At 44.3% G+C, this 27,249-nt stretch overlaps 1 protein-coding gene across 1 annotated transcript in view; it reads left to right on the plus strand.

Moving 5' to 3' along the window:
• csmd2 (CUB and Sushi multiple domains 2) overlaps positions 1-27,249 on the plus strand; it is a 331,743-nt gene that overhangs the window by 159,335 nt on the left and 145,159 nt on the right. Inside the window, exons 8-15 of the mRNA XM_029122791.2 lie at positions 2,939-3,026; positions 4,332-4,456; positions 10,445-10,566; positions 16,302-16,405; positions 17,272-17,384; positions 23,099-23,281; positions 26,126-26,316; positions 26,928-27,063. Of these exons, the coding sequence (XP_028978624.1) occupies positions 2,939-3,026; positions 4,332-4,456; positions 10,445-10,566; positions 16,302-16,405; positions 17,272-17,384; positions 23,099-23,281; positions 26,126-26,316; positions 26,928-27,063 (1,062 nt within the window). The remainder of the gene's footprint in view (positions 1-2,938; positions 3,027-4,331; positions 4,457-10,444; positions 10,567-16,301; positions 16,406-17,271; positions 17,385-23,098; positions 23,282-26,125; positions 26,317-26,927; positions 27,064-27,249) is intronic.

Raw genomic sequence — 27,249 nt, forward strand, 5'->3', positions numbered from 1 at the left:
TAACGTTTCTGACACATCCTCCATAATGTATGTGACACATCCTCCACTGCTTATCTCTAACAGGTCCCTGGGTTCTGCTTTGCACCCTCTTCCTCCTCTTTTTCCTCCTTCTATTCTCTTCCTCCTCCACTTTACTCCCTGCTCCGCTCCTCTTCCTCCTCCCTCTAGCCAGTGACTGTGTGACTGCCCCAGCTGACATCTTCAACAACAACATCTCAAATCTGTCTGTTATGACATCATGGCCACCTAATCATCCACATGTTCCAATTGGCTCATTCATCCCCTGTCCTCCCCCTGAACTCTAACCCTGGTCATTCATTAGTCTAGACTGTGTTGACTTACCTGGTAAAATAAAGGTAAAAAACATTAAAGTATTCTATGGAAATCACATACCAAACCCTTACTCTCCATCTCTGCCCTCCTTCTCATTGTCATTTTGTTTATATTCCTCTGTTCATCTCTACGTCTACCTTCTCCATCTCTCCATATTGCTGCCTTGGTTACCAAACAGCCTTGTGTTCCCCAGACGATGACAGGTCTGCCCTTTCCTCCCTCATCAATATTCATGAGCCTCACAGTCACAAGCAATAGGCCAGTGTCACATAGACATTTGCCCTGCCTGTCAGAACTTGGATCCTGTTTTAGGGTGTTGTTATTTCAGTTCCGTTTTACCCCTTCCTGTCTTAGGGTGTTGTTATTTCAGTTCCATTTTACCCCTTCCTGTCTTAGGGTGTTGTTATTTCAGTTCCGTTCTACCCCTTCCTGTCTTAGGTTGTTGTTATTTCAGTTCCGTTTTACCCCTTCCTGTCTTAGGTTGTTGTTATTTCAGTTCCGTTCTACCCCTTCCTGTCTTAGTTGTTGTTATTTCAGTTCCGTTTTACCCCTTCCTGTCTTAGGTTGTTGTTATTTCAGTTCCGTTCTACCCCTTCCTGTCTTAGGTTGTTGTTATTTCAGTTCTGTTTTACCCCTTCCTGTCTTAGGGTGTTGTTATTTCAGTTGTGTTCTATCCCTTCCTGTCTTAGGTTGTTGTTATTTCAGTTCAGTTTTATCCCTTCCTGTCTTAGGTTGTTGTTATTTCAGTTCCGTTTTACCCCTTCCTGTCTTAGGTTGTTGTTATTTCAGTTCCGTTTTACCACTTCCTGTCTTAGGGTGTTGTTATTTCAGCTGCATTTTACCACTTCCTGTCTTAGGGTGTTGTTTATTCAGCATCCTGTTGGGTGAAAAGGAGTATACCTTACTTACTAGGATAGTACATGGCCACATGGAAGAAAATTTTGCTGCCCTTTTTTCAGAATATTTACATTCTGAAAAAGTTTTATAATAATAAATGTGTATTATATATTTGCACTGAAATATAACAAGTAATTTAATGCCAACATAACAACATAACTGTTTAGCTGGGAGCTTTTCCAGAGACAACACCTTCAAATCATCAAGTTTTGCTACTGCCGCAGAACATGAATATTTAAAGATCCTTTGAAATAAATATTGGTGAAATAATTTATTTTATTGCCATAGAAAGTAGTGAATGGCAACAAATGGCAACAAATTACACATTGGCTTTCATAGCTCATAGGCGAAACATTCAACTTTTGTCTTTTTGCTGCAAAATTAAAGTCAAATCAATTTGCTTTAAACTTGTTGATGAAAGCAGCTTCCCTGTAGATCAGTTCTGGCTTGTGTCTCGAGGAAATGTGCAAACAAGCTGAATGTTGTTTATCCCGTCTACAGGTTGGCTTTGTCAATAGGTTCAACTTACATGTCACAAATACAGCTTATACCGGAAATACTGGGATACTATGATTACAGTATCATCAAAGAGCACATAGTGGATAAGACTTGACATTAGATGGGGTTAAACTGTGCTAGGGTATGTTGATTGTTGTATTTAGTAATTTATTTGGCCGTTGTGTAATCATTCATAATTATCATTCATAATGTATTGAAATAATTTTTCATGAGACCAGCTGCATTCTTTCATGTAAGTTCTTGATTTTTTGGCATGTATTCACTTTTTCAAAAATACCTAACACACAAAAACTGCTTCTGTGAATGTTATATACACAACCATTTAGCTGAATCCAGAAGAAACACCATTTACTACCCCAACGCATAAGCACTATTCACCTTTCAAATCTCTGAGCTATTCACACAAAATGACATACAACTCTCTGACAACATGTACTGGTGAACATGTGGTCATGTAGAAAACACTCCCATTCAGTAACAAATTGGTCAGTGTAGGTTAAAAATGTCTGACCAACATTTCTTTTATATGGCTATTAATATGCTTTGACTATAACGTTGGGCTCCGTCAGTAATAGTATGACTGTTGTGAAGTGTGTTTATAGTTTTGAGGTAATGTAGGACACATTCAGATGTACATTAGCAGTTTGAGGTAACGTAGTACACATTCAGATGTACGTTAGCAGTTTGAGGTAATGCAGTACACATTCAGGAGATGTACGTTAGCAGTTGCAAAAGAACTGTAATATTTTGAGGGTCTTAACGCATTTTGCTAATTTAATATGACATGTCAGCCAGAAGTCTTTCAGACCTACAAGTGAACCGTGGTGAAGATGTGAGATTTGCTTGGACATTATAACTCTAAAACTCACTGAGAGAATGATGTATATTTAGGTCCATCATATGTAACCTCTTTCTGCCTTGCCTGGGCCAGGGAAGTGAAACTGCATTCCATTCAGCATCACTGTGAAAAAAATCTACATTTGTTGAAATGTTTCGGACATTAATTCACCAGGAATTTCGCTGGTTAGACTGGAATTTTACTGGCTAGACTCTGTGACTTAATACGCTCTTTCTTTCTCCACCTATCCTTCTCTCTGTCTTTCTGCATTTTTCTCCATATTTGCTTTGTCTCTATTTCTCTGTCTTTCTATCTGCTGTCCACCACTCTCTCTCTTTTCTCCTCCCTCAGTGTCTCAGATGGGTGTGGCCCAGGGTCATAACATGTGCCCTGACCCAGGGATTCCGGATCGTGGGAAAAGAAAAGGTTCTGACTTCAGGTAAGACAACAAAACAAAACAGTCCCAAAGAAAGGCTCCTTTCAACTCTGTTTTTTTAGTTTTTTTCATAGCAGGCACACAGGATTATTCACTTGAGAATGTATTCACGTTACGCCGTTGGGGCTGAAGAGTAATCCATGTCTGTAGAGACTACAGGAAAGCAGGCCATCCAAAACAAAAATAAAAAGATTTCTTTATAAAGGGAAAACAAGATTTAGTGTGTAACCTATAGATTCACACAGTGTGTGAGATTACATAGGGAGTGTATTATGGTTGACTTGATATTGAATATTATTATAATACAATCTACAATGGATATAGTGACAGTCTCTGGTTAAATTGCGTTGTCCCAGATGGCAGTATGTCTGCTTTGTGGGACACTCAAATTCATCTAGCCTATGTGCACTAAATAGGAAATAGGGTGTGGTTTGGGACGTGGGCAGCTCAGCACCAGTGACTGGTCCCTACAAGAACCCCCTAACGGAAGCTAATGCAGACAAATGGGTACAATTCATCTCCCACGATGCACTGCTCTGGGAAGTCACAGCAGGGAAGCCAAAGACAATTTAAACTTTTTCAGACAATCTATTTGTCCCTCCCTAGTACACACGAGAAAGAGAGAGAAAGACATAAAGAGAGGGGGGAGGGGAAGACAGAGAGACAGGGGTAGGGAGACACATAGTGAGGGGGAGAGCTATTCGGAAAACATATTGTTGAAACCATCAATAAAACAGGAAACTGCAACTCTATTTAATCTGACTGACTCTTTGGTTAATATATAGCACATTTACAGGGAATTTCCCTTCAGTTCATATTATGCAGCATATTTATCTTGGTCATGGAGTATGAGTCATGACGTTACACCAAAGTTTACCAGCAGACAATGAAGAGAGCCCTCATTCAACAAGTGTCCCAATTTAGGAATTCATTGTTCAGATATTAGCGGCTTGAATTAAAACTGGTGACTTGGTTATTGGAACCAGCTTTGTATCCACACTCCACAACAATCACCGCGTTGGCTCTAGGTCAGTGGTTCCCAACCAGGGGTACTAGGACCCCTGGGGGTACTTGGCCTTTCCACAGGGGGTACTTGAAAACACTCATGACACCATAGACTTACTAGAGAAATGAACATGAGGGGGTACTTCAGGGGTACTCCAAGCAGTGCAAATTCTTTTTGGGGGTACAGTAACTGAAAAAGGTTGGGAGCCACTGCTCTAGATAATGTGTGATACCCCATGACCAGTCTTGGAAGGCGTCATCCGCTGAACCCATGGTGTGTTTGTCTCTGCAATGCCTCCACAGGCGCGGCGCCACGGTCCACTTCTCCTGCGACGAGGGCTACGAGCTGCAGGGCTCCAAGAGCATCAGCTGCCTGCGAGTTACGGACAGCTACGTTGGTTGGAGTGATGACCGGCCCATCTGCAGAGGTACGGGGAATCACGCACTCGCGCTGTGTGTGTGTGTGTTTGTCCTTTGGCTTTACTGGACAGTTCTGTGATTGACCCGTTGCCTGAGTGCTGCCTGCAAAGCATATCTTCCCAAATCCCCTCTGTTCTGTTGACATACCGCCTCACGGTCAGGACCTCTTGGCCTAGTTCATGGAGTTTCCCTGCAGGCCGTACAGCTCAGCATTCAGAAGCCTAACCAGCCAAACAGGCCGACGTGTGAAATGTCCGGCGGCTGGCAGAGCTGTTCATAGCCAATGACTGTGTGGCTGCCCCAACGAACCACGAGTTCTCTGTTGTTTTGGCGTTAATTAGGTGTTTTTTTTCTGTTTCAAAATGTGTTTTATGGTTATGTTGTCTAACGTGGTTTGAAGTGTCTTCGCACTCATCTGTTGATCTCAGTCGACATTTACCATGTCCACGCTCCCTGAGAGAAACCAGGCCGTGCCAATCTGTCCTTCACTTCATCACAGCCATGCCAGTGAATCCGTGTTTTACTTTTTCCCTGTCGTTCCCAATCAGTTTATCTAGTTTTCTGTTTTTGATTTTGTTTATTTATTAAATGTCCTCCGTTCTCCCTGTGCTTGTCTCCTGTCTCCATATTTCAACGTTACAGCACGTTACAGCACATTACAGCACGTTACAGCACGTTACAGCACGTTACAGCACGTTACAGCACGGTCAATGTTGAAGTCTCTCTTGGTACTATAATTAATGGATTATTAAGCCGATCTTGAAACAGTGAACAGGAGGTAAGAGAGTAAGAGACGGGTTGCAGTGAACAGTGAATACCATCTTTAGCGTCATTATGCAGTGATGAACAGTGAATACCATCTTTAGCGTCATTATGCAGTGATGAACAGTGAATACCATCTTTAGCGTCATTATGCAGTGAACAGTGAATACCATCTTTAGCGTCATTATGCAGTGATGAACAGTGAATACCATCTTTAGCGTCATTATGCAGTGATGAACAGTGAATACCATCTTTAGCGTCATTAGGCAGTGATGAACAGTGAATACCATCTTTAGCGTTATTATGCAGTGATGAACAGTGAATACCATCTTTAGCGTCATTAAGCAGTGATGAACAGTGAATACCATCTTTAGCGTCATTATGCAGTGATGAACAGTGAATACCATCTTTAGCGTCATTATGCAGTGATGAACAGTGAATACCATCTTTAGCGTCATTAGGCAGTGATGAACAGTGAATACCATCTTTAGCGTCATTATGCAGTGATGAACATGACTGCTGTGCTGATTACCACTGTAAATAGTGAAATCTGGACAAGACTGTGATGGATTGTTCAGGTTGTCTTTGTGTAATTGTTCAGTATACAAATACAATCAATCTTAACAGCATGAGCTTTTACTGTGGCTTTTATGCTCACACACACACACACACACACACACAGCAGCATTGACATTCACACTCTCGGTATGGACATGCATTACCCAATTTTAACTCTAGCCTCTTGAAAACTCCCAGTGAAGCCTTGTTAGACTTCACTTCCTACCAATTCAGTGAAATTTCAACAATGTAATACATGTATTAAATGAATGCAATTGGAAAAATATATATTTTTTTATATATTTTTATTTTGTTAATGAAGTTGTAGGGTATAAAGCATTTTTGTTACATCACTGTAATCAAAATTATTATAAATATATATAACTAGAAAATTAAATAAATAAAACAACAGGACAATTACAGTGACCTCCTAAAACTGCTTGCATTAGTTACAGTATATTTGTTCTATCAAAAAACAAACAAACGTACATGTTTTAAATTGGCTGGACATTAAGGATCATGACTCAAAAAATTTCTTGTCAAAACTAATAACGTAGCATTTCTAGTGTTAATTATTTTGATTATAATTTATTCAAGAACACAAAATGAGGGGTCGTTACTGTAAAATGTCCTGTAATTACAAAGCACCACAGCAGGGACCCTCCTAAAAAGATGAGGTGAGTCATTCAACCTAACAATGTTACCCTAAGTGTTTATAAATCATCCTGTCATACAGCTGCCACACACAAACAGAATACACAGCACCGTCCTTGACTGAGAAAGAGTTGACCTAGACTAAATTACTGAGCCCAGGTAACAAAGACTCCATCCACCTCCTTCCTTTAAGGTCTGGCAGTGGGCCCTTTGGACTCCTACCAGTTCCTCTGGACTCCTACCAGTCCCTCTGGGCTCCTACCAGACCCTCTGGGACATACCAGACCCTCTGGGACATACCAGACCCTCTGGGACATACCAGACCCTCTGGACCCATACCAGAACCTCTGGGCTCCCCGACCAAGCTTGTTTACCAAGAATTCCAAATGGGAAACAACCATGTCCAGGTTTCACACAGTGAAGATGCACCTCTAACTAGCTTGTTGTTTCACACTGAGCACCTTTGACATGTGAATCTGTAAGTAAAGAGAATAACTTACTTGGCTGCTCCACTGCACACCGTGAGGTGGAGGTAGTTTAACAAGACTACAGATCTCAACCGCGAGATCAATATACCCCTCTAGAAAACACGGGTTAAACGTGCCGAGACACCGTGGTCAGGAAAAAACTGTGACGATACCTTGAGAGGAACTCGGCATTGTGGGGAGTCCTTAGCCGTTTGTGTCACACCCTCTGTTTGCTTTCAGACAGTGTCAACACTGGTGGTTGTGTGTGTGAAAGGGAGAGATAGAGACAGAAACCAGAGTGTCTGCTGGCCTGTAAATAACCACAATTGATATCCAAACAAGTAAAAAAAAACTTGCTAATTTAGTTGAAAAATAATCCTATTAGATACGTATCGATGAGCCCTTATTGGAAGCACCAGGAGAAAGTGGATACCTGTCGTATAGAAAACCTTAGATGTCATTTCCACATAAAGTGGCCTGTCTGACATGTGAGCTTTCATTCCACCATCTCCTATACAACATTACCCACCTGGGAGCACTTCGGCCATTTTGGGACTGTATCAGCACTTCCCAACTCATCAGTTTCCCAGACCCCCCCCCCACCCCCGCCACAGCCACGGGTGTCTGATGAAATCACCAGGCTGGTTTATCCCTGTAATCATAGCCCCCGGACATCTCCACCATTCCACTCCACATAATGTGCTTTTAGAAATCCACTTTTAAAATAGGGCACCCCCGCTCCCTGGTCCTAGTCTGATCCAATTGAGTCACAATGAGATTATACAACTCAAGAATGGGGGATACCCATCTAGTTGGGATTTGTGGGTAATCGGATTGTACTTTCTTTCATCCAAACAATGGATGCCCACTTGGATTGCTGTCTACTTCCTCATGGAGGGTGATAACACTGTTGTGAGGTAGAACATTGCACTTTCTGGGGCATTTATTCTAAAATGGAGGACAAAAAAGGTCATTATCAAACAACATGGCTGCATAGATCCAGGAGTAGTCTTCAATCTGATTTCATTAGAAAACAATTAAACACGTTGATTAAAAGTGATTTACATTAATTAACCTTGGATCAACTTGCTCTGGACTCTGGTTGGATAACGATTATTTGTAATCCTGGAGATGTTGGCGTGTCTAAAAACAGATTACTGTAATGTTAATCCTCGTTCACATTGTGTATAGTCCAGGATTAGGTCTAATCTGGGTCTATTAAACACCTTGGACCTCAGAGGTGTCATCTCTAATGGTGCCCTATTCCCTTTCGAGTGCACTAGTTTGAACCAAAGAGAATAGGGCTCTACGTGGGACCATTTTCCATCTATCAAACCCAGTTACCATGACAACAGATGACTGAAGGGTAACCTAAGGAGTCCGAGGTTGTCAGGTCACATGACCAACAGAACACTGTCAGGTCACATGACCAACAGAACGCTGCACAGCTCTACGATGAAGTAGAATCAGGACTGCATTTCCTCTAACAGTGAAAAGGTTCTTAGTCAAAAATATGTTTAAAATAAATACCTGTCATTAGGTTGTCACCGAGTCTATCTGGGTATATTTTTTGGTCCTTTTACAAGTGACATATTCGAATGCTCAAAGCACTGGCAGATATTTTTGCTTAATTCAAGCATTCGTTTATAAAAAAGATTCTGAGAGAGCATTTGCGGTATAAGGTGAGGTCACATAGTGCTTTTACCAAATGACTCCCAGATCTGTATTGAGGCTGTCATTTTGCCCAGAGCCTTACATGCCTAATATGGAACCAATATTTCACAGAGCCCTTATTATCACTGATTACAGGGTGATTAGCCTCGCAGCTCTCCAGGCGAAGCACAAACAGCATATTAGCAGGGGATGGAATGAACCCAACTAATTATATACCTCGTCATTAGCCAGAAATGGGGAATATAGTTTATCTGACTTCTAACACGGTACTCTGTTTCATTGGGGTCACCTTCTTGGTAAGGACCACTGAATTTAATTACTTTCTTCTTTCACCTAAAAGAGGAAATTAATACTACCCCCCTTTTAATAATATGTCTGGTGTTGGCGTTTGTGAAGGGGGTGTTAGGGCGCAGAGGGGTCCAGGTTTTTTAGGGGGTATATATTCCCCCTAGGATCTCTCCTCTAGACGTAGCTCATTAGGAGAATAGTCTAGGTCCAGACCTCTTAACTAACTTAATTTAGCCCTTGACATCCAAGGCATTTTCTAAAGCTTTCATAGCTTTCATTACGTATAGCCGCTAATTTGACGTGTTCAAAGTTAGGCTTAGAACCCAAGGGCACCAAGGCAGCAGTAGAGGTCAGAGTGCCCTCAAATAGTCACCAAACTTTTGCTGGATTGGGAACATTATTTATATTCATGCAAAACACACCATTATCCCTCAGCCAGAGAGATAAGTATTTCTAAAACCTGTGCAACTTTCAGTTTCTGGTGTTTTTCATCACCGCACCTCAATAGCATGGCTCAGCAAGGGGATGCTGTTGATTCAGTGACTAAAAAGGCCAACTGAAATGTGATCTGGATCATTTACAGTTGTGAGGAATCATTCTGCGTTGTTGTATCTACTGGTATGGACATCAAGTGTCTGCAGGGTTTAAAGGGCATTTCATTTTTTTGGTGTTTAAAGGGCACTTCACTAAAGGGCCTTTTGCCTTATCCGTATTGCTGATGCAACCTGCTCTGGGACTTAGGCCCTTTGTTGTTCACTTCTTTGGGCTCAAATGTAGGGCACAATTTGGCATTTGTGTCTCACATGAAGCATTGCGATTGTTCTGTTGGGCAAAGATAAGGTTGGTGTTTTAGTGAGTTGTGACGGATCTTAATTCAATTCGAAATCGGCCTAACCTTGAAATGTTCTAAGACAATTTTTGGGGCTGAAAACAGGGTGAAAACCGAAACTGTACCTGGGTTTAATATGTTTTATCATGTCATTTCCTTGTTGATTCAACTTACTTTGATCAGTTACCGCAAACAGAAATTAAAAAGACGTCGACTCAATTATTTATGTTGGAGGGACTTTTCTTTTTTCTCTGCAGCATCTAGGAATCATGTCTGAATGGCTGAGCTGCATTCTGATCCCGGCACAACATATGCCTGGATCCAAGCCTTCTCTGAAGGATTCAATATATCTCTGACATACTGTTTTATACTGTTTCTTTCCAGCCTCTTGAGTCCTATTGGGGTTTGAATTAAACCAGGGTTTAGCTGGTCCGTCTAGGCTTAGCTGTATACCGTTATGGGGTTAGCCACAAAGCCTGCCTCCCCCTGGGGGGCAGTGTGGGCAGTGTCTGATCCGTCTTAGCCTCTGTTTATGGGCTGTTACTCTGTTTTAGTGGAGATGTGGTGGGCATAACGCTCCCTTCCTCGCCTTTCTTTCAACCTCATTAAATGCTCTGTTGGTCAAAGTTCTGAGATGAGGTGCGCAAAATGCCCTCGCGTCAACTTGTCTTATTTTTCCTGCGGCAACGAGGTCTTGTCCAGTCTGCAGACCGTCTCCGCGCAGATCATTGGTTAAGATGTTCTCCGGTGTGGTTCTGTTTCAGCTCCGGTATGTGGCGGTCAGCTGAGAGGTCCGAACGGCATCATCACCTCCCCCAACTACCCCGTCCAGTACGACAACAACGCCAACTGCACCTGGGTAATCACGGCCGCAGACACCACCAAGGTACGCTTGCTCACGCTAATATGTACATACACGCTACACGCCTTCACCAGCTGCCCCAATTACATGGGGGTTCGGCCTGGACGTGTGCATAAGTTCATGTAATAGGGCTCTATCAAGTCAACGGTATTAATTCATTCCCGTGAAATGGCGTATTTCATCAAACTGTTAAACTTTCATGGGGTCCACGTAGTCTGTCGCAATATTGTCTTGGTCACTAGCATTCAGAAGACGCTGTTTATCAATGGGACTAATACGGGCTAATTGCCGTTTAGTGTAAATTACTCTACATGGACTTGAGGGGGCATTCTGTAGAAAGCTCAGTTGGATTTTGGGTCCGAAACGAACGTTCAAAACAGTGTTGTGATGAAACGTGCCAACCATGAATAAATAAATGAAACATGCTGAATGCTGATAATGAAAAGTTTGTGTTCCTGATGATATGCTTTGCTAAAAAATACAGCATGTGAGGTACTGATATGCTAATAAATCCTCGTATTGAATGTTGTCTGTGAATTTTACTATGCAACGGTACTATTTGTAACAGTCTGTCAGTCTGACTTAATGTGACATGCTACATATTAACTTTGAATACTTCATACTATGCTAATAATTACGATGTTTATGCACCATTTTTTTATTCCTCTAATTTTAACCCAAATGCTAATTGTGCTACTGAATACATACAAATCATATGGTTATTTAAAATCAAAGACATCCCTTGAAGTGAATATTCCTTCCCCATTCCACTCAGTCAGATTAGATCTATATTTACTCTTAGGAGCAGATAAGGAATTGGAACAGTGACTGGAGAGTTGTCCAGGTGGACTACTGATGTGCTGGTCTTCAGACAGGTCTGGAAGGACTAACAAGTGAAAGATATAGGAAAAGGAATCAACCTGATACTATTCCAGTGAAGAAAAAGAGAGAAGTAGGGAAAGAGAAAAGAAAGAGAGCGAGATAGTGGGGGACAGAGAGAGAGTGTCAACTGTGGGGGAGGTAACTCTGTAGACAGGAGAGAAATGGACAGAACACAGAGGATGTCAAGAGAGTCTGTCAGGAGCGATGACTTTGTTTTGGTCAAGGCCACAGCGCCAAGCTCGCTTGTCAAATGGGACTTTGTGTTCAAACAAATGGTCTTATAGGTCTGTCTTGTGAGGATGGTGGATTAGATGGTTCTACAGAAGACTTGTATGTTCACCGTGGATGAGATGGTTCTACAGAAGTCTCTTGTTAGGATGGTGGATGAGATTGTTCTCCAGAAGTCTCTTGTTAGGATGGTGGATGAGATGGTTCTACAGAAGTCTCTTTTTATAGTTGTGGATGAGTTAATTCTACAGAAGTCTCTCATTATCACTGTGGATGAGTTAGTTCTACAGAAGCCTATTTTTATATAGTGGTGGATGAGTTAGTTCTACAGAAGTCTCTCATTATCACTGTGGATGAAATTGTTCTACAGAAGTCTCTTATTATAATGGTGGCTGAGATGGTTCCACAGAAGTCTCTTATTATAATGGTGGCTGAGATGGTTCCACAGAAGTCTCTTATTATAATGGTGGCTGAGATGGTTCCACAGAAGTCTCTTATTATAATGGTGGCTGAGATGGTTCCACAGAAGTCTCTTATTATAATGGTGGCTGAGATGGTTCCACAGAAGTCTCTTATTATAATGGTGGCTGAGATGGTTCCACAGAAGTCTCTTATTATAATGGTGGCTGAGATGGTTCCACAGAAGTCTCTTATTATAATGGTGGCTGAGATGGTTCCACAGAAGTCTCTTATTATAATGGTGGCTGAGATGGTTCCACAGAAGTCTCTTATTATAATGGTGGCTGAGATGGTTCCACAGAAGTCTCTTATTATAATGGTGGCTGACATGGTTCCACAGAAGTCTCTTATTATAATGGTGGCTGAGATGGTTCCACAGAAGTCTCTTATTATAATGGTGGCTGAGATGGTTCCACAGAAGTCTCTTATTATAATGGTGGCTGAGATTACAAACACATAAACACACACAACCTACAAACACGTAAACACACACAACCTCCACACACATGAACACACACAACCTACTAACACATGAACACACACAACCTACAAACACATGAACACACACACGGACAGAGAGACAAAAGCATGTACACGGGCAGACATACGCACTCTCACTAAGACCTACAAACACCCTTGGTGCCACTGGACCAGGTCCCAGGGTGTGGAACCGTGTGGATGAGGGCATGGATACTGCATCCGTCTGCACATGTGTGTTTCTGTGTCAGTGAATGACAGAGCGAGGCAGACATAGAACCCTGTTAGAACATCTCTTAAGAGGACGAACAGCAGTGTTCCATCTTCATATAGTCAGAACGCGGAGCGAGAGACAACCTAAAGTAGTACTACTGTCTGGTGCACACACACACACACACACACCTCTTGCATTCAGTTATTCCCTCCTTAGCGCACTAGTTGAGACTTGAGCCCTAATTCCTATGTAGTCCCCTACCCACAGCAGTGCCCTATTTAGTAGGGAACAGTTTGGGAGTCTGTCTGAAATGCAGACTTTGATGCAGTGCCGGTCGAACAGCTTCCTCAGTCCGAACACAGTCTGCTGCTTTCACAAAGATAAGTGATGTTGTTTAGCAGAGTGCCTGGGTCAGGCTTTCCTCTGTGTCCCCTGGAAAACTTTCCAACAGGTCACCTACACATCACCCAGCAAACTGCTGTCTTACTCATATCTACCTGATGTCACTGTACGTATCCGCATCCCCGGGTTCTTGAGAGCTTTGTTGAACAGTTATTAGTCAAAGTGATTTCATGTTTTATCATGCATATAGCTGATGTAAATATGGTCCATTTCATTCTATTAGTGGGCATATGCACTGCAGCAACTGTAGAATTGCTCTATGACTTCCACAACTCTCATTAACACTCACTTATATTTGTAGTAATGCACAATTTTGTGGAGCCTGTTTTTGCCAATGAATGGTCCTTTTGACATGATAAGCAACAACATGAACCAAACATTCACAGGCCTGCATGTCTATTCCATAACAGCATTATCTCTCCCTCTTCCTATCTGTCTATCTCTATCAATCTCTCTCTATCTGTCTATCTCTCTATCTGTCTATCACTGTCTATCTCTATCAGTCTCTATATGTCTATCCTATCAGTCTCTATATGTCTATCTCTATCAGTCTCTATCTGTCTCTATCTGTCTATCTCATCTGTCTATCTCATCTGTCTATCTCTATCTGTCTATCTCTATATCTCTGTCTATCTCCATCTGTCTGTCTCTATCTGTCTGTCTCTCTATCTATCTGTCTGTCTATCTCTGTCTATCTCTATCAATCTCTATCTGTCTATCTCTCTCTGTCTATCTCTCTATCTATCTATCACTGTCTATCTCTATCTGTCTATCTCTCTATCTCTCTATCTGTCTGTCTCTCTATCTGACTTTCTCAATCTCTCTATCTCTATCTGTCTCTCTCTCTATCTGGCTACCTCTCACTCTCCCCTTCGCTGGCAATTTACATTAGGTACCTTGTTTTCCATAGGACATAATGCAATTTGCATTTTTATAAGCTTTTTCATTAGGCGTCTGCTCTGCCAGCACTGAAAACATTAAGAAGCTTGCAGAGGTGTGTGTGTGCGTGCGTGCGTGTGTGTGCGCATGCATGCCTGTTTGTGCATGTGTGCGTGTGTGCGTGCGTACGTGTGCATGTGTGCCTGTGTGTGCATAGGGATTTGTCCCGAAGTCAGAATTATGTGTTATTATTTAGCTGTTCTCAGTTGATCAAAGCTCCATGTGGGTCTGGGTCAATACTACTGCAACTTGACTGGAACAGGCAGCTGATTGGAAGATTCTTGAATTGTGGCTGTTTGTCATAAGATGCCCTTTGTTACAGTTGGTCAGTTGGTCTGGACAAACTCTACTCAAACTCTAAGGTTACCTGTCCCCTTCGCCCGAACGTTGAGCACTGTCAGTTCCATTACAACATAGTTAAGGCTACATTTCATGATGGAAGTAGGACAAAATGACCCTCTTTCACAAGGAGGGATCCTCAAATTTATGTCCATCCATGCTGCCTCCAGTGGCGGCTTCTCCCAGCCTTTTCCAGGGACAGTTCTGTTGCCTCCCTGACCGTAGCCATTCATCCTCTCTAGCTTTATACATCACACCATTGGTCTGTGGTGACGGCTTAAGGGTCTCACGTCCTGGAGGAGAGACTCCACCTATCAGCTGTACGGCAAAGAGGGTAAAGGTCATCTAACAGATAGAGGGGTTAGGAGATGTCCTCAACTCTTCCTGGTGCTCTGTATGGAGGCACATATAGAGGGGTTAGGAGACATCCTCAACTCTTCCTGGTGCTCTGTATGGAGGCACAGATAGAGGGGTTAGGAGACATCCTCAACTCTTCCTGGTGCTCTGTATGGAGGCACAGATAGAGGGGTTAGGAGACATCCTCAACTCTTCCTGGTGCTCTGTATGAAGGCACAGATAGAGGGGTTAGGAGACATCCTCAACTCTTCCTGGTGCTCTTTATGGAGGCACAGATAGAGGGGTTAGGAGACATCCTCAACTCTTCCTGGTGCTCTGTATGGAGGCACAGATAGAGGGGTTAGGAGACATCCTCAACTCTTCCCGGTGCTCTGTATGGAGGCACAGATAGAGGGGTTAGGAGACATCCTCAACTCTTCCCGGTGCTCTGTATGGAGGCACAGATAGAGGGGTTAGGAGACATCCTCAACTCTTCCCGGTGCTCTGTATGGAGGCACAGATAGAGGGGTTAGGAGACATCCTCAACTCTTCCTGGTGCTCTGTATGGAGGCACAGATAGAGGGGTTAGGAGACATCCTCAACTCTTCCTGGTGCTCTGTATGGAGGCACAGATAGAGGGGTTAGGAGACATCCTCAACTCTTCCCGGTGCTCTGTATGGAGGCACAGATAGAGGGGTTAGGAGACATCCTCAACTCTTCCCGGTGCTCTGTATGGAGGCACAGATAGAGGGGTTAGGAGACATCCTCAACTCTTCCCGGTGCTCTGTATGGAGGCACAGATAGAGGGGTTAGGAGACATCCTCAACTCTTCCTGGTGCTCTGTATGGAGGCACATATAGAGGGGTTAGGAGACATCCTCAACTCTTCCTGGTGCTCTGTATGGAGGCACAGATAGAGGGGTTAGGAGACATCCTCAACTCTTCCTGGTGCTCTGTATGGAAGCACAGATAGAGGGGTTAGGAGACATCCTCAACTCTTCCTGGTGCTCTGTATGGAGGCACAGATAGAGGGGTTAGGAGACATCCTCAACTCTTCCTGGTGCTCTGTATGGAGGCACAGATAGAGGGGTTAGGAGACATCCTCAACTCTTCCTGGTGCTCTGTATGGAGGCACAGATAGAGGGGTTAGGAGACATCCTCAACTCTTCCTGGTGTTCTGTATGGAGGCACAGATAGAGGGGTTAGGAGACATCCTCAACTCTTCCTGGTGCTCTGTATGGAGGCACAGATAGAGGGACTGACAGGAGACACGGACCATGGTAGAACCATTCTGCTGACCTCCTAACCCTTCACCTTTGACAGCTGACATCCTAACCCTTCACCTTTGACAGCTATCCTCCTAACCCTTCACCTTTGACAGCTGACCTCCTAACCCTTCACCTATGACAGCTGACCCCCTCCTAACTTATCACTTTTTTGTTTATTTGTCCTAATGTTCAGACATTGTTGTTTCTGTTGCCTAGGTGATCAAACTGACCTTTGAGGATTTTGACCTGGAGCGTGGTTACGATACGTTGACAGTTGGAGATGGAGCGATGGTCGGAGACCAGAAAACCGTCTTTCACGTGTAAGTTCTTCCCTGCACTCATCTCTCTGTCGCGTCATCAATCCATCTCTTCTCTCCTCCCTCTTCTTCATCTCCACTATTCTCACCATCTTTTACGTCTCAGTCAGACTGAAGTCTTTCAGCTGCCTTTACCTCACATTGTCTCCATCAGTTAATGTGGACACAGCCAGCCATGCTCTTCCATCTTACACCCCACATTCCCCCCAACCTGGCTATATCTCTCCTTCTCCCTCCCCCTCTGTCCCTCCCTCCCTCCGTCCTCTCCATCCTCTCCGTATCTCACCCACCCCCCCCCTCCCCAGTCCTTCTCATTCCATCAGCTCCGGGAGCAGTGAGGCGTGAAGATGAATCCAACGCCACATTGTCAATCATGGCTCCCCGCAATGTTAAAACAAGATCACAGGCGTTTGGTGCTGCGTGTCACGCTGCATATTGATGCGTCCTAATGGAGTTTGCTCTTCCAGATGCTCCACAACGTTTCACTGGATGTTGTTATTAATTGTGCTGAAATTTACGGCCTTAATAAAGTTTTATGACTATATTTTTTTTTTCTGTGGGCTGTGTGGGTGTGTGTGGGGGGGGGATAGGGGAAGGAGTGGGGGGGGGGCTGTTGGATCATTGAGGTATGCCTGAGTGTCTTTAGGTGTGCTTTCATGCTTGTCACCCTACACACGTACACACACACACACACACACAGTCTCTCACTGTAAATAGCTTAAATATGTCCAATTAGAAATTGACCTCAGCCCATATGGCCATTATATGAATGTCTCCCGGTTGACATGAGACTAAAATAGCCCAGAAAACTTTTCTCATTTCCATTCTTTACCTCACACACACACTGATGTCTCTTCTCTGTCCTCCAGCCTTTCAGGTTCCACCACCCCTGACCTTGTAGTCAGCACCAGCCATCAGATGTGGCTCAACTTCAAAACGGATGACACCAGTGGCTCTCTGGGCTTCAGAGTGTCTTATGAAGGTGAGAGTGTCCAGCCCGCCAGGCCTTTCATTCATTGATCATTATTAAACATAAGTTTACAGGGATTTGGTAATGCCTCATTGATAAATCCACTTTACCCCTTCAAAATAAATTGTACCATCGTTCTTTCTACATTTTTCATTTGTTCACTTATTGTGTTGCGTGCGTGGTGTGTGTGTGTGCGTGTGTGTGTTTTAGGTCTAACATATGGGCTGAGGTCAATTATAGTTAGACCTAAAACACACACACACACACGTAGCACAATAAGTGAACAACAGAAATGTATATTTTCTAGTCCCCGTGAGGATAACCTTACAAACTTGTGTGTGTGCGTGTGTGTGTGTGCGTGTGTGTGTGTGTGCGTGTGTGTGCGTGTGTGTGTGTGCGGCAGTAGTCTAGTTATACACTTTCTCCAGAGGATAGTTCCCTCTTTGATCAGCTACAGTCGTGTGCTGCCTCCATGCCAACAGCTATATGCTTACCTTTCATCTGCAGTTAACAAACAAACACACACTCCCCCCCACGCACACACCGCCCGTTGCATCCACATATACACACACGCACACACACACACACACACACACACACACACACTTCCCCCTAAACTCACCCTGACACATGCCCACACACACAAGCACACCCACATCCACACACATTCCTCCACACACATACACCCAGACACACACTCTCCCCCACGCACACAACCCCCCCCCCACACACACAACCCCCCCCCACACACCCAACCCTTTCACACACAGACCCCCCCAACACACACAATGTATACTGTTGTACGGTGCTGTTGTTTCATGTGCAGTCAGAGCAGACGTCAGAATGAGGAGCAGCAAAACTGTCGACCACCAACATTCTGCTGTAATTAAAACAATGAGATTAAACCTAATGAAGGAGAAGAATTGCTTTGAAGCATTCTATGTTGTTCCTCTGAGATTGAAACGTCTCTGTTTTATGTGAATAACTTTGCATTGTGTCCGTGCGTGTATGTGTGCGTGCGTGCATGCGTTTATGTGTGTGTGTGTGTGTGTGTGTGTGTGCATGTGTGTGTGTGATGAGGGTAATGGATCAGTGATCCCTTGGATGCTGTCTCAATAAGCTGGAGTGACACAGACAACCATCAGTACTGTTACCACCCCTTACTAATACATGAACAGCTGTCACACACACACACACACACACACACACACGCATGCACAAGAGACTCCCTTGCCAAACATTTTAAATACCTCTTATACTTATTTTTGGTTTTCATTCAGATTTATTTTCAGATTCTTTCTCATGTTCTGGTTGTGTGTGTCTGTCTGTGTGTGTGTGTGTGTGTCTGTCTGTCAATCTGTCTGTCTGTGTGTGTGTGTCTGTCTGTCTGTCTGTCTGTGTGTGTCTGTCTGTCTGTCTGTGTGTGTCTGTCTGTCTGTCTGTGTGTGTCTGTCTGTCTGTCAATCTGTCTGTCTGTGTGTGTATGTGTGTGTCTGTGTGTAGAGAATTAAGGGCAGTAAAGAATACGGGGCACAGTGTTTATTACAAAGCAGACATGGGGCAGAAAGACAGCTGCTAGCTGCATTAACCACAACAGAACAGTTCTGACTGTTATGGCAGGAAGCCCCTTAGAAGTCACACTACAAATGGATTTGAAAAATATATGTTAAGTAATGTATGTTGTCTCCCAAAAGTCCCTGGTGCGTTTTTAGAGTTAGAGTCTAGTGTTGTTTCACAGAATGGAGGGTTCATTTGTCCCCTCTTCCTGTTCCGACCGATGCTCCAATAGGGATCCCTCCCTGGGAGTTCTCCGGATTCCATCTGCAGAAACCAGGAAGGGATGCATAAATCATTGGATGATGAAAGGATTGAGGGGTTGGCGGGTTGTGTGTGTGTTTGGTTCTAGAATCACATAGATTACAAAATGTGGAGCAGCACATGAAAGTGCACGTGAGGTTCTGACTTTGTTTAGTACAGAGCAGGCTGTATGTGCAGAGAAATAACAGAAAGAAGGTGGAGGCCGTGACATAGAGAATGATAAACCAAGATGGTTGATTACATCGCCTTTGGTCATAGTTACTCCACTTTGTCAGCTCAGGGGTTCAGACATGCAAACTCCCAGTCACCAGTGCCCCATATATGTGTCTAGGGAATAAACTCTGGGACAACTGTTTAGATGACTGCTCTCCTCCTCAGTCTTCTCCTCAGTCTTCTCCTCAGTCTTCTCCTCAGTCTTCTCCTCAGTCTTCTCCTCAGTCTTCTCCTCAGTCTTCTCCTCAGTCTTCTCCTCAGTCTTCACCGGAGTCTTCTCCAGCAAACTGTTTGCAGGCTTTCTTGTGCATCATCTTTAGAAGAGGCTTCCTTCTGGGACGACAGCCATGCAGACCAATTTGATACAGTGTGCGGGCGTATGGTCTGAGCACTGACAGGCTGACCCCCCACCCCTTCAACCTCTGCAGCAATGCTGGCAGCACTCATACGTCTATTTCCCAAAGACAACCTCTGGATATGACGCTGAGCATGTGCACTCAACTTATTTGGTTGACCATGGCGAGGCCTGTTCTGAGTTAAACCACTGTCTGGTCTTGGCCACCGTGCTGCAGCTCAGTTTCAGGATCTTTGCAATCTTCTTATAGCTTTGGCCATCTTTATGGAGAGCAGCAATTCTTTTTTTCAGATCCTCAGAGAGTTCTTTGCCATGAGGTGCCATATTGAACTTCCAGTGACCAGTGTGAGGGTGTGTGAGAGCGATGACACCAAATTGAACACACCTGCTCCCCATTCACACCTGAGACCTTGTAACACTAATGAGTCACATGACACTGGGGAGGGAAAATGGCTAATTGGGCCCAATTTGGAAATTTTCACTTAGGGATGTACTCACTTTTGTTGCCAGGGTTTCAGACATTAATGCCTGTGTGTTGAGTTATTTTGAGGGGACAGCAAATGTACACTGTTATACAAGCTGTACACTTACTACATTACATTTTAACGAAGAGTCATTTCTTCAGTGTTGTCACATGAAAAGATATAATCAAATATTTATAAAAATGTGAGGGGTGTACTCACTTTTGTGAGATACTGTATATATATGTGTGTGTAATATTATTGTATGCAGGGTTATTTGGTCTGGCTGTTATTGGTTCTGGGTGTCCCTATGGGTGTGGCATGATGCAACATATTTAGCTCCATAAATGGCACAATGGTTCTTCTCACCCAAAATGTGTTGTTATTTTTCAACTTCAGTCCCTGTTCCCAATTCTCTGTCGTTCTTCTTACTGGGGGAAGAAAGTTGCCTGCGGGTCTGCATACTTATCACACTTTAGGAGAAAGTGTGTTTCGGTTTCAATTTCATTCTGTGGGCAGAGTAAACACAACCTGGCATCTCTGGGTTGCCAGACGTGTCTGCGATGACCGGTCTCTGTGGCCGGGCTGTGTTCGAGTCTGTATATAGTCAATGCTTTTCTCAGTTTTCTATCAGTCACAGTGGTCAGATAGTTTGCCACTGTGTACTGTCTGTTTAGAGCCTCTTCCAGTCTTTGTCTCTCTCTTTCTTGGTTTTTCTATATCTCTGGCGGTGTCTGAGTTCCATATCTGCTGTTTTAGGGGGATGGGGCCTGTCTGCTTTGTACTGAAGGGGATTTTGATAACAAGGTCTAAGGAAAATAGGACAAAAAGCAAAGAATGGAGATCTCTATTCTAGCTCTCCTATTTCTTTTCCCAGCTCTTCTATTTCTATCTAGTTTATCCTGTGTTACTCCCATGTCTCCCTTCTGTTTCTCCCCTCTGTCTCTCCCCTCTGTCTCCCCTCTGTCTCCCCTCTGTCTCTCCCCTCTGTCTCCCCCCCATCTCCCCTCTGTGTCTCACCTCTGTCTCCTCCCCATCTCCCCTCTGTCTCTCCCCTCTCTCTCCCCTCTGTCTCTCACCTCTGTCTCCTCCCCATCTCCCCTCTGTCTCTACCCTCTCTCTCCCCTCTGTCTCTCACCTCTGTCTCCTCCCCATCTCCCCTCTGTCTCTCCCCTTTGTCTCTCCTCTCTGTCTCTCCCCTCTGTCTCTCCTCTCTGTCTCTCCCCTATCTCCTCTCTGTCTCTCCCCCATCTCCCCTCTGTCTCCCCCCTCTGTTTCTCCCCTCTGTCTCTCCCCCATCTCCCCTCTGTCTCTCCCCTCTGTCTCTCCTCTCTGTCTCTCCCCTCTGTCTCCCCTCTGTCTCTCCCCTATATCCCCTCTGTCTCTCCCCCATCTCCCCTCTGTCTCACCCCTCTGTTTCTCCCCTCTGTCTCTCCCCCATCTCCCCTCTGTCTCACCCCTCTGTTTCTCCCCTCTGTCTCTCCCCCATCTCCTCACTGTCTCTCCCCCATCTCCCCTCTGTCTCACCCCTCTGTTTCTCCTCACTGTCTCTCCCCTCTGTCTCCCACTTCTCAGAATGCTGTGAGTCATCATCTCCTGTATAGAGCAGCATGCATCATTTTCACCCTAAATACTTCATGAGATAGCACTCTACATAACATCCCACCCACCCACACACACAAACTTTATCAGTCTTTTTCAGACACACACACACACACACACATATAAACTCTATCAGTCTCTATCACACACACAAACTATATCCGTCTCTATCTCACACACACACACACACACACACACACACACACACACAAACTCTATCAGTGTCTATCACAGACACACGAACACACACACTAACTCTGTCAGTCTCTATCTCTCACACACACACAAACATGCATACAATCTCACCCATTAACTTATATGGCATCAAGGGACTCCCATTGACTAATATGTACTTTGGGGATTCCCATTGATGTTGTTTCATAGATATGTTTGCATACGTTTTTAGTGCTGAATGCTGAAAGACCTGGATTCTTTCAAGTCTTATATACAGCTTCAGAAAAAATTAAGTGACCACTGAACCTTTTTCTTTCCTTTCCAAAAACATTGAAAAGGAAGGTTTTGAGTGAGGAACAGAAGCGTCAATTTGCAGTGGTCTCTTAATTTGAACCCGTCTGTTCCTCACTCAAAACCTTCCTTTTCAACTTTTTTGGAAAGGAAAGAAAAAGGTGCAGTGGTCTCTTAATTTTTTCAGGGGCTGTATATTTCCCAAAAGTTAATGAATTAATGTGACAGGGGAATTTAATCGTTAAAGAGAGTATACAATTACTTTACAAATATCTAAGATAGAAATCATCCGGAGATTAAAGTTTGCAAGAGCTAAGATGCATGCAGAGAGACTTGAGAGAAAGCCAGAAGAGTGTGTTTCTAAAACGATATCTCTGTTGATTTGGCCAACATGTTGATTTGGTGGAAGTTTTACCACCCCTTAGTCCACTGCCTCATCAGTGGACACATTCCAATCTATACCTTCCTGGGTTGAGTCAGTTTAAAGCATTTACCAAATCTGAACAACTAATGCATTACATTTGGACTAGTACACAGACACAGAGAACTGTGTGTAAATAGAACAACAGCAACAAAGTGTTCAATCCCATCATATAAGACTCATATAGTACATGTCATAGGGTTTATACTGTACATAGTATAAACATCTGAATGGATGTATTGCATAATAAAGTCTCATTGAATGGGTGGTCCATGGTGTTAATGTTGACCTGGAACATCGTGGTTCATGGTGTTAATGTTGACCTGGAACATCGTGGTTCATGGTGTTAATGTTGACCTGGAACATCGTGGTTAATGTACCTGTCTTCCAGAGATCGACCAGGGCAGCTGTGGAGACCCTGGAGTACCAGCCTATGGCAAGCGGGAAGGCACTGGGTTCCGTCACGGGGACAGACTTCACTTTGAGTGTCTCCCTGCCTTCGAGCTGGTGGGAAAGAAGAACATCACGTGTCAGAAGAACAACCAATGGTCCGCTAAGAAACCCAGCTGTGTCTGTGAGTACAGGAACATCTCTTCTACACAGAGGTTCCACAGGGCTTTGGGAGCCCATCAGCTGGCAGAAATGACAAGCCACTATTCACACACTCAGCCAAGTTCTGATCTTTTGCTTAATTATTGGAAACAAGGCTGATCTGATAAGTCGAAAGAACATTTAATAGATCACAACTGGGCTGCCTGTGTGAAGGCAACCTCTTGAGAAAACCAATTATCATAACTTTGACCTCATCCAGAATGAAGAACCAGGCCTTGGGCCAACCCAGGCTTAATAGGCCGGTCTAAAGAACTTTCCTGTGGAACACATGAAAATATTAAATAGATGTTATGCATTGGCCATTCATTTGTGCCAACATATATACAGTGACCTCTGTAAATACTGGGACAGTGAAATAATTAAATTGGAAATAAAACAATTACAGTGATTGCACATTTTATATTGACATATTTAATTTGAGGGTATTTCTATAAAAATTTGTTTCACAATTTTGAAATGACAACACTGTTTGCAGTAGTTCCCCTATTGCAAGGCTCCTGAAGTATTGGGACTGAGTAATGTATTGTTTTAATTGAGCACTTACGTATGTTTAGTGTTTTGGAGCTACCTCCCCTGAGGATTACCCATCAGGCCTGGTCTACAGCCACCTTCACTTCCTGTTTGCTTTGAGCTGGTTTTTTCCCCTTCTTAATTCTCTAATGAAAGTCGTATTAGGGTATTGTATGTTAGGGGTTGTTTGTCAGGGTATGTCTGGGTATCTTCTCTGGTGATGTCTTGGTTTAGTCATCCTCCCGCACACCCCTCTCACCACCTGTCTCTATTTGGCTTTTCCTTCTCTATTGCTTGCTCAGTCTCTCTTTTCCTCTCTTTATCTCTTCATCTACATGCATCTCTTTATATACAAACCTCAATCACTTGCTTCAGTTTTTTTTGTCTTTGTTTTACCTTTACCTTACAGTATAAGCTGTGCTATAATTTATAAATCCAAAGCTCCTGGGGGCAGTCCTACCACAAACACACCAGTCCCTCTGGCTGTGGAATGAGACAGTTAACCAGTGTGCTCAGTCTAAATGGTTTAGTTTGATCTGGCTGTGTCCTTCCCTGAGAACAATGCTTCCATTCTGGCCTTGACATCCTAATACAAATGAACCAGAACACCACCAGGTTGATGTATGGGAACCTCATTAGTTTGTTCAGGAACAACAAAGGAATGATTAATAGTTGACCTCAGGGAACGTCTGAGGCTCAGATTTAAATTAAAAGAAGAAAGAAGGGAAAATAATCACTTCTGGTGTGTTGGTGAGAGTCAGTGCTGGTGTGTTAGTGAGAGTCAGTGCTGGTGTGTTGGTGAGAGTCAGTGCTGGTAGGTTGGTGAGAGTCAGTGCTGGTGTGTTGGTGAGAGTCAGTGCTGGTGTGTTGGTGTGAGTCAGTGCTGGTGTGTTGGTGAGAGTCATTGCTGTTGTGTTGGTGAGAGTCAGTGCTGGTGTGTTGGTGAGAGTCATTGCTGTTGTGTTGGTGAGAGTCAGTGCTGTTGTGTTGGTGAGAGTCAGTGCTGGTGTGTTGGTGAGAGTCAGTGCTGGTGTGTTGGTGAGAGTCAGTGCTGGTGTGTTGGTGAGAGTCAGTGCTGGTGTGTTAGTGTGAGTCAGTGCTGGTGTGTTGGTGAGAGTCAGTGCTGGTGTGTTGGTGTGAGTCAGTGCTGGTGGGTTGGTGAGAGTCAGTGCTGGTAGGTTGGTGAGAGTCAGTGCTGGTGTGTTGGTGAGAGTCAGTGCTGGTGTGTTGGTGTGAGTCAGTGCAGGTGTGTTGGTGTGAGTCAGTGCTGGTGTGTTGGTGAGAGTCAGTGCTGGTGTGTTGGTGTGAGTCAGTGCTGGTGGGTTGGTGAGAGTCAGTGCTGGTGTGTTGGTGAGAGTCAGTGCTGGTGGGTTGGTGAGAGTCAGTGCTGGTGGGTTGGTGAGAGTCAGTGCTGGTGTGTTAGTGAGAGTCAGTGCTGGTGTGTTGGTGAGAGTCAGTGCTGGTGTGTTGGTGAGAGTCAGTGCTGGTGTGTTGGTGAGAGTCAGTGCTGGTGTGTTGGTGTGAGTCAGTGCTGGTGTGTTGGTGTGAGTCAGTGCTGGTGGGTTGGTGAGAGTCAGTGCTGGTATGTTGGTGAGAGTCAGTGCTGGTGTGTTGGTGAGAGTCAGTGCTGGCGTGTTGGTGTGAGTCAGTGCTGGTGGGTTGGTGTGAGTCAGTGCTGGTGTGTTGGTGAGAGTCAGTGCTGGTGTGTTGGTGTGAGTCAGTGCTGGTGTGTTGGTGTGAGTCAGTGCTGGTGTGTTGGTGTGAGTCAGTGCTGGTGTGTTGGTGTGAGTCAGTGCTGGTGTGTTGGTGTGAGTCAGTGCTGGTGTGTTGGTGTGAGTCAGTGCTGGTGTGTTGGTGTGAGTCAGTGCTGGTGGGTTCCCTTGTATTGAACAGACAGGTTGCCAGATGGAAGTTATCAGTTGCATAAAGTCTGGCTGCTCTATTTCAATATTTATTTATATATATTTTTTGATATTAATTATTTCCTAAATCCCTACATTTAAAATGGACTGCAGATGCCCATGATTGTAATGCAACTGGTTTGTTTACAGACAACAGATGGAATTGTTTGTTTAGACGTGTAGAGGATTTAACTAAATTGTCATAATTACATGTGGAAAACAGGTGTAACAAGTCACATGTCCTGCCAAGTTACAGCTGAACTCATTAAAAAGACAGAACTGGTTTACCTATAACAATCTGTATATTTTCTCTCCCTTTATCCCCTCTGTCTTACCCTCCCGCCTTCCCATCTTGTTTACCCCCTCCTCCCCAATCTCCCCCTTCATCTCTTCAGTCTCATGCTTCTTCAACTTCACCCAGCCGTCTGGCGTTCTGCTGTCCCCTAACTACCCCCAGGAATATGGCAACAACATGCACTGTGTCTGGCTCATCATCACCAAGCCAGAGAGCCGCATCAACCTGGCCTTCAATGACCTCAGCATGGAGAAACAGTTTGACTTCCTCAGCGTCAAAGATGGCGGCAAGGTAGGATCATTTCTGTCTCAGTCAGCCAGTCAGTGAACCAGTCAGTCAGTCACACAACCAGTCAGCCAGCCAACCAGTCAGCCAGTCTGTCAGTCAGCCTGTTAGCCAGTCAGTGAACCAGTCAGTCAGCCAGTCAGTCAGCCAGTCAGTCAACCTGTCAGCCAGCCAGTCAGTCAGCCAGCCAGTCAGTTAGCCAGTCAGTCATCCAGTAATCCTGTCAGTCAGCCAGCCAGTCAGTCAGTCAGTCAGCCAGCCAGTCAGTCAGCCTGCCAGTCAGTTAGCCAGTCAGTCATCCAGTAATCCTGTCAGTCAGCCAGCCAGCCAGTCAGTCAGTCAGCCAGTCAGTGAGTGAACCAGTCAGTCAGCCAGTCATCCAGTCAGTCAGCTGCTCGGCCCATCGATCAGTCGTTTCACCAGTCGTCAACAGATTGATTGACATGATGGTGTTTTTCTGTTCTGTTTAATTTTCAGCCTCAGCTTGTTGATGTTCTTTAACGCTGGAACACTGATCAGTCACTCACATCCCCAAATACCTAAACTGTCCGTTAGGATGAAGGTGTGTATTAATGCTTCACCATCTACCTGTGTCTGTCTCTTCCCCTCCACTCCAGGCGGAGTCCCCCATTTTGGGGACGTTCTCTGGTGATGTCCTGCCAGCTCCCATCACCACCAGTGCCCATGTGGCCCGCCTGGAGTTCCTGACTGACCACACATACACGGACAGGGGCTTCAACATCACCTTCACCAGTAAGGAGTCAGGAAACCCTGGAGGGAGTCACTGTTTCTAATGACACTGATTCTGGTGCTGTCGTCTACACTCTTGCCTGTATTCCATTTTGTTCATGGTCTTCAAAGACTCAATTTGGAAGAAAATAAAATAATCGATTGCATGATCTGATGCAATGCAATATACAGTATTGACCGTTTAACTGA

The sequence above is a fragment of the Esox lucius genome, chromosome 10, assembly GCF_011004845.1.
Source record: "Esox lucius isolate fEsoLuc1 chromosome 10, fEsoLuc1.pri, whole genome shotgun sequence".
Classification (NCBI taxonomy): domain Eukaryota; kingdom Metazoa; phylum Chordata; class Actinopteri; order Esociformes; family Esocidae; genus Esox; species Esox lucius.